General features: G+C 44.2%; 1 protein-coding gene across 1 annotated transcript in view; it reads left to right on the top strand.

Annotated features, from left to right (window-relative positions):
- patj (PATJ crumbs cell polarity complex component) overlaps positions 1-6,928 on the top strand; it is a 131,365-nt gene that overhangs the window by 97,776 nt on the left and 26,661 nt on the right. The window contains exons 31-32 of the mRNA XM_008302837.1: positions 562-758; positions 1,293-1,384. Coding sequence (XP_008301059.1) covers positions 562-758; positions 1,293-1,384 — 289 coding nt within the window. The remainder of the gene's footprint in view (positions 1-561; positions 759-1,292; positions 1,385-6,928) is intronic.

Here is a 6,928-nt window from a genome sequence, read left to right as displayed (position 1 = left end):
GAGACACAAAACCACTACATAGAGACACAAAACCACTACACAGAGACACAAAACAACTACACGGAGACACAAAACAACTAACAGAGACACAAAACAACTACACAGAGACACAAAACAACTACACAGAGACACAAAACAACTATGCAGAGACACAAAACAACTACACAGAGACACAAAACCACTACACAGAGACACAAAACAACTGCACAGAGACACAAAACAACTACACAGAGACACAAAACAACTACGCAGAGACACAAAACAACTACACAGAGACACAAAACAACTACACAGAGACACAAAACCACTACACAGACACACAAAACAACTACACAAAGACACAAAACTACATAGAGACACAACACCACTACACAGACACACAAAACCACCACACAGAGACACAAAACAACTCCACAGAGACACAAAACCACTGCACAGAGAATAAACCACCATGGACCTTTCCCACTGAGCGGTGTGATGTTAACCACTCTTCATCCTCATGTCTTCATCATGTCTTCATCATCATGTCTTCACCTCCTCATGTGTCCATCCTGTGTGCAGAGCGTTGGTGTGAGCGCTATGGAGACCTGCGGGGGGCGCTGCTGTGCGTGGAGCTGGAGAAGGAGCGGCAGGGTTTGGGTCTCAGCCTGGCGGGAAACCGGGACCGGTCCAGACTCAGCATCTTCGTGGTGGGACTCCATCCTGGAGGTCCCGCCGCTCGGGACGGACGGATCCGGGTCGGAGACGAGCTGCTGGAGGTGAGAACAGATTAGAGCCGCTGTGGACGGACGCCCTGATAGAGGCTGCAGGGCTTAAAACACTGCTGATGACCGACTAGAGTTCATTAAAGGAGCCATGAGGTCAGATTTATCGCTGCTGGAGATCAGCTGATGGGGGAAACAGTGGACGACCCTGATACACATAGACACACACCAATACACACACACACCAATACACACAAAGACACACACCAAAACACACTTTTATAAAACATATTTTTAAGAGCTTTCATATCTGTGATTTTTTAAAATTTCTGACTTGTTTTATTCTTATTACTGTTTTTAAACACACCATAAAAATCACCGTAGGTCTGAAGCTCCACCTTTAACTTCAGCTTCAGTGTTCTTCTGGATCAGTAACGGCTACTTCCTGTCTCACCTTTAACTTCATCTCTGATCTTTACCGTTCAAACTCTTTCACCGTGACGTGAAACATCTCAGATCAGTCTCCAGATGTTTGGGTTTCATGTGATTTGTCGACCAGAACTGATCCCCCGTCTGTGTTTCTGTCAGATCAATAACCAGATCCTCTATGGGCGGAGCCACCAGAACGCCTCGGCCATCATCAAGAGCGCCGCCGCCAAGGTGAAGCTCATCCTGCTCAGGTAGGACCGCAAGGCATGCTGGGACAAAGACGGGAAAGGTGTCTGTTAGATGTTCTCGTAGTGAAGTGAGAGGTTTATAATGATGTTAGAGACTGTGAAGGGTCCAATCAGAGCTGCTGATGTTGGACGGCAGCAGCAGCTGAATCCGGCAGCAACGTGTTCAAAGAGACGTGATGAGTTTCTCGAACACAAACTCTCTGTTCAATTATCGCCAAAACTCTAAAAGCCTCCGGAGCCGAGCTGAGGAGATTTTTCGCAGATTTATTTTTAAAGAAGCTCCTTTTCTGTGAACACAGCCGAGCTGCAGCCGGTTACACGCTGCCGAACGGCTGAAAAGGGAATTCTACATCCCTGAAAGCATCTTTTTCAGGCAGCAGAGAGCTGCAGGAGCTGCCAGGCGCTGCCTTCCTTCCCTCCATGACCTCGCTGCTGCATCTTCTCTGATTCTCCAGAGCTGATTAAATGAAGCTGTATTGATCCTCCTGCTGGAACTGGGTCATCACAACAGCAGCAGAGACGAGAGTCGAACGAAGCAGAAACAGTGAAAGCAGCAAAACGACATCGTCCAGAAGAAGCTGCTGCCAGGTTTGGTGATGCTGCTGCAGATAGAGGCTTCCTGAAGGAAACTGGAGGAAGCTCTCGGCTCAGAGCCAACATGGCCGCCATCTGAAACAGAAACATGAACACAAAGCTGCAGCTGAGCGAGAGCGAGTCAAAATACAACCATCAGAGATGATAACACATGAAAAACATCAGGACGGCATTCTCAAATATTATTATACAGCATCTTCAGAAAGTATTCACTGGTGGATCAGAACTGGATGGAACTACGCCATGAAGACTGAAGAACACTCCAAGAACTGACAGGTTGTTGAGAAGCATCAGTCAGGGGACGATACAAGAACATTTCCAAGTTACTGAAGATCTCTGGAGTCCAGTTAAATCCATCATTAGAAGGAATACGGAACATGAGTAGATCTGACTGGAGCAGGAAGTCCTCAAAGACTGAGTGACTGAGCAAGAAGGAGACTAGTGAGGGAGGCCACCATGACACCTATGACTCCTCTGAAGGAGCTACAAGAAGACTTCACTTTGACATGAAAGACTCTTTCCTTTTTTTTTCTTTTTTTTGAAGTTCTGGTAAAATAAACCCTGAGAGGTGATGAAGACTTTAAAGTGGAAGCTCTGTTCAATGCAAGAGTCATTTAATGTGAAGCAGCAATTTAATGTAGCTTCAACTATAAACACTTTATGGCTCATTTCTATGTTAAAGAGCTGAATGTATAAATAGAAGACTGATCTGCATTTCACTGCTTATAATAGAACCACGGTGATGCAGCAGTGAAGCCACAGAATACAACAGCTGAACCAGACACAGCTTTGTTTCAGGGGCCTGATTGGCCGACTTACCTTTAGGGTTTTTTACCTGTTTTAATTTTCAACGGCTGTGTTTCATGTGGATGGAGACGAGCAGGAGGAACTAAAAGCTGAGATCTGTTTAATGACAACAATCAGCTGGAACAACAGTAAGTTGTTGTGTCTCTGCAGCATCTTTACAACATCATGAGATGAAATGAAATGAAATATACTTTATTTATCCCAGAAGGGAAATTCAATAATCATGAGATGCTCTCAGACGCCTGCTGGGTGACAACAGACTAAATGAGAAGCTGCTGTATGACATGGACGGAGGTTTCCGACTCCGGCTGAATGTGGATCTGATGAAAGCCGGGAGGAGGAGGAGGAGGAGGAGGACGGAGAATGTGTGCAGCAGCAGATTAAACTGTCAGGACCTTCCTCGTCCTCCAGATGAGCTTCTCTGTTCTGGCTTTGAAGTGAGCAGGTGTATTTTACAGGTGTATTTATTTAATTCTCATTGAGACCGAAGCTTCTCCGTCGGAGCAGATTTAAACCTTTATCCTCTGTTTCCATTCTGCTGTTACCTGCTACACAGATTAGCAGCACAAAGACAGAAACATAAAGCAGCAGAGATGAAAGGCTGGAGATCAGTGATTGACTTTAATAAGCTCCATGTAAGGCAGCGACTCTGTTTGAAGAGCGAAAAGCAGCTTTGATATGAGCATAAATTTGATTTTAAACTTGCGTCTGAAGAGGGACAGGAGGTGGGACAGAGATGTTCGCCGTCTGGTTTAACTGGTGGCGGAACTACAGGCCGAAGAGCTGAAAGACAGAAATCTGAACGCAAAGACATGAAACACTCTCTGATATCATTCAGTCTGAGGATTTCATTATCTCTGGTGTCTGCCCAGAATAAAACCTCCAGAAATCCACTTAGAGACCTGAGAACAAAGGAGTTCAGAAGCTCCTTGAGACACATTTTCTTCAGTGTCACAGTGATCCAGTGGAGGATTCTGTACGTAAATGACACTTGACAATTCAGCGGCTTTTTTTGACACCAGTCTGACTGAATAAATACAATTCAGAAGCTCTGCTGCATATGAGGCGGTCTCTCTGGTTTCAGCTCCTGTAAAACCTCCTACAGCTTTACCAACATCACAGGACAACTGGCAAATTGTTCACCCCTCAAACATTTACAGTGACTTAAACGTCTTCCAGAATGACTTCAAACTTATTCAAAAATACAAAAAAACAACTATAGACAATAAATATTAACCACAAATGACTCTTCACCATCAAGCCCTCCTTGTATCTTGACCTCCGTCTTGACAATCCGACAGCCGTGCTATCCGACATAAAAGAAGGTTTTACATTTACTGTTGGATTATTGAGTCACGACTGTATTTGCTTTTCTTTTCACTCTTTGCTGCAGAATCAACACATGACTCTGAAGCAGAAGTGACACTTTTCAGTCTGCTGCAGTTATTAAAATCTGCTGAGAAGTCGAGAGAAGTTTGTCTTCGGAAGAGACGGACATGAATATTTAATGCTGTCTGTGAAGCGTCGCTGTTGATTCAATGAGAGGGAAGATTTATGAACCTACTAACAGGATGAGAGTGTGGTTCATCCGTCAGCAGGAAGCTGTCTGAAGACATGTATGTTGGTTGTTGTGTATCAGGAGATCTGCTGATCACATGATGCAGGAACCAGAAAAACCACAAAATACTTTCTGCTTCACTGTCTGGACTATAATGATAATATAGAAAAGACCTGCTGGGTTTAGAAGTTCTGGTGTGTAAGAGCCTCCTTGTGCTGTGACTGTCTGCTCCCAGAGCTCCTGCAACATTTGGTAAAGCTCCCTGGAAGTCCTGGAAGACTTCCTGGAGAATGTCCATGGAGAGTCGCTATTACCGCAGGAGCTCTGGAAAAATCACACGACATGAAAGTTGTACATAAGATTCAAAGCTTGTCCGAAATGTCTGTGAAAACGTTCAAATAACTCAAGAATTGACTGTGTGACTCTAAAGTGTTCAAGATGACATAATGTGTCAAAAGTACTCAAAACAAATCATTTAAAATGACCTTAAAAATGTTTGCAATTGCAAAAATGTGTCCAAAATGATTTAAAACTTGTCCAGAATTACTCCAGAATTGTCCAAAATTACTTAAACTTGTCCATAAAGATTCAACAATTGTCTAGTTTGACAGAAACTTCCACAATGACTCAAAACATGTTAGGAATGATTTTAAAAAAAAACTTCAAAATTACTGTATAATTGTCCGAAATGGCAAAAACCTGTCCATATTGACTCCAAACCTGTTCAGAATCACTTTAAAATGAGTCAAAGCGCACCAAAATGACTGAAAAGTTGTCCAAGCTGACTAGAGTCTTGTCCACAGTGACTTAATCTGACTTTTTAAATGACTCATAATGATTTTAAATGTTGACTTAAAATTGTCCAAAACAACTTTGACTTAAAGAAATCCTTCAAACTGACATAAAACTACAGTTTTTGGAATGGGAGTCCACCGACGAGGAGATGAATCAGGTGAGGCTCTGAGGACGAAGACAGCGGGATGTTGGGATACTGAGCGATGAGTGAGTTCACGTGGATGCTGCTCTCCAGAGGACGAACCCTGCAGACTGACGCTCTGCCGCCTCCCAGACGGATCACCGGGAGTCTGTATTCAGACTCTGAATGTTTAAACCCCTCGGCTGATGATGGATGAGGCTGTCAGTCAGGACTGACATGATGCTAAAGACTCCGTCACTGATGGGATGTTGGCTGTGTGGAGGCGTCGCCATGGAGACGCCCACACGTCAACACATAGATCACTGCAGCCATTCCAGATCAGCTTCTCACCGACGTCCAGCTGACAGACGCTCGATGTGTTTGTTACGTCCTGACGGCTATTTGATGGAAGCCGGAGACAGCAGCACGACACCGGCCGCTACGGAAGGATCAAAAAAATCATTCAAGATGGTCATAAATCGACCACAATGACAAACGTTGCTCTACATGAATTGAAAAATCGCATTAAAGGATTCAAAAACTGTCCAAAATGACAAAAGTTTATCCAAACTGACTAAAATAAATTGTTTAAAATGACTCAAATCTGTACAAAAAGACCCAGAAATTGTCCAAAATAACAAAAACTTATTCAAAATGACGCAAGACTTGTCCTAAAGGACTCAGAAATGATCTGAAGTGAATGCCCCAAAACCCTTTCAGAATGACTCAGAAATTGTCCAGATGATGATGTTTTATGACACATAAAGGCAGAAATGTGATGAATTACAGGATAAAGCCTGCTCCAAATGTTACTGTCCTGCATGTAGACATATATGTTTACATAAATCTGACACATGAATTCTCTGAAGTCTCCAACCTGCAGGCTTCTCTGTGGTTCTTGTGACCACATCATCACCAGACCTCTGCTGCTCCTCGACCTTTGAGCCTCGTGGAGCTTTTAAAACGTGATCATTTGATGTGTTTTATGATGGATTGGAGTCTGTATTCAGGGTTTATCGATTCGTCCTGCGGCATGTTTCATCAGATAGATTCTGTCTGTGAATGATCAGCTACGGAGCGTCTGATTGGATCTGGGCCTCCTCCCGTGATTGGCTGCAGCTCAGAGCTCACGGCTCTGTTTCCTGGTGGTCCGTCCTCTGATTGAATCGTGTCGGAGCTGGAGGACGTCGTCGTGTTCAGCCAGGTGACAAAATCTCGTTAAAATCGTGTCCACGGGCCGCCGATGAATGATTTATCTCTCGATAAAGGTCGCCACGGCAATGAGCAATGGGATGTCGCTGGGGCAGGAGCCTTGGAGCGCATCGCCATGGAAACAGAGAGGACGGACCGCCGTGACGTCCGTCCGTCTGACTCTGTGTCTCGTTGGTTTATGAATTATCGTTAAAGAGCTGCTGCAGGTGTGAAGCTCTGAAGATCTGTGTTCACGTCGCAAACACAACAAATCCCGGCTTTGGCTTCAGGTCAGAGGTGGAGCTGTTTCATTATCACCTCAGATCGGTCTGGGATCATCACGGATACAAGAAAAGAAACTCCTTCTACATAAATAATTTATTTGGACAAATTCTGCCTTCGAGAAATGACATGTATGTGCTGAATGATTCATTCCAGACTGAGGGATTCTGAGTGACACAGACTTTCTCAGAATGACTCA

The sequence above is a fragment of the Stegastes partitus genome, unplaced genomic scaffold, assembly GCF_000690725.1.
Source record: "Stegastes partitus isolate 25-593 unplaced genomic scaffold, Stegastes_partitus-1.0.2 Scaffold1890, whole genome shotgun sequence".
Classification (NCBI taxonomy): Eukaryota; Metazoa; Chordata; class Actinopteri; family Pomacentridae; genus Stegastes; species Stegastes partitus.
Note: the sequence above shows the minus strand (reverse complement) of the source record. Positions and strands in the feature narration are given on the sequence as shown.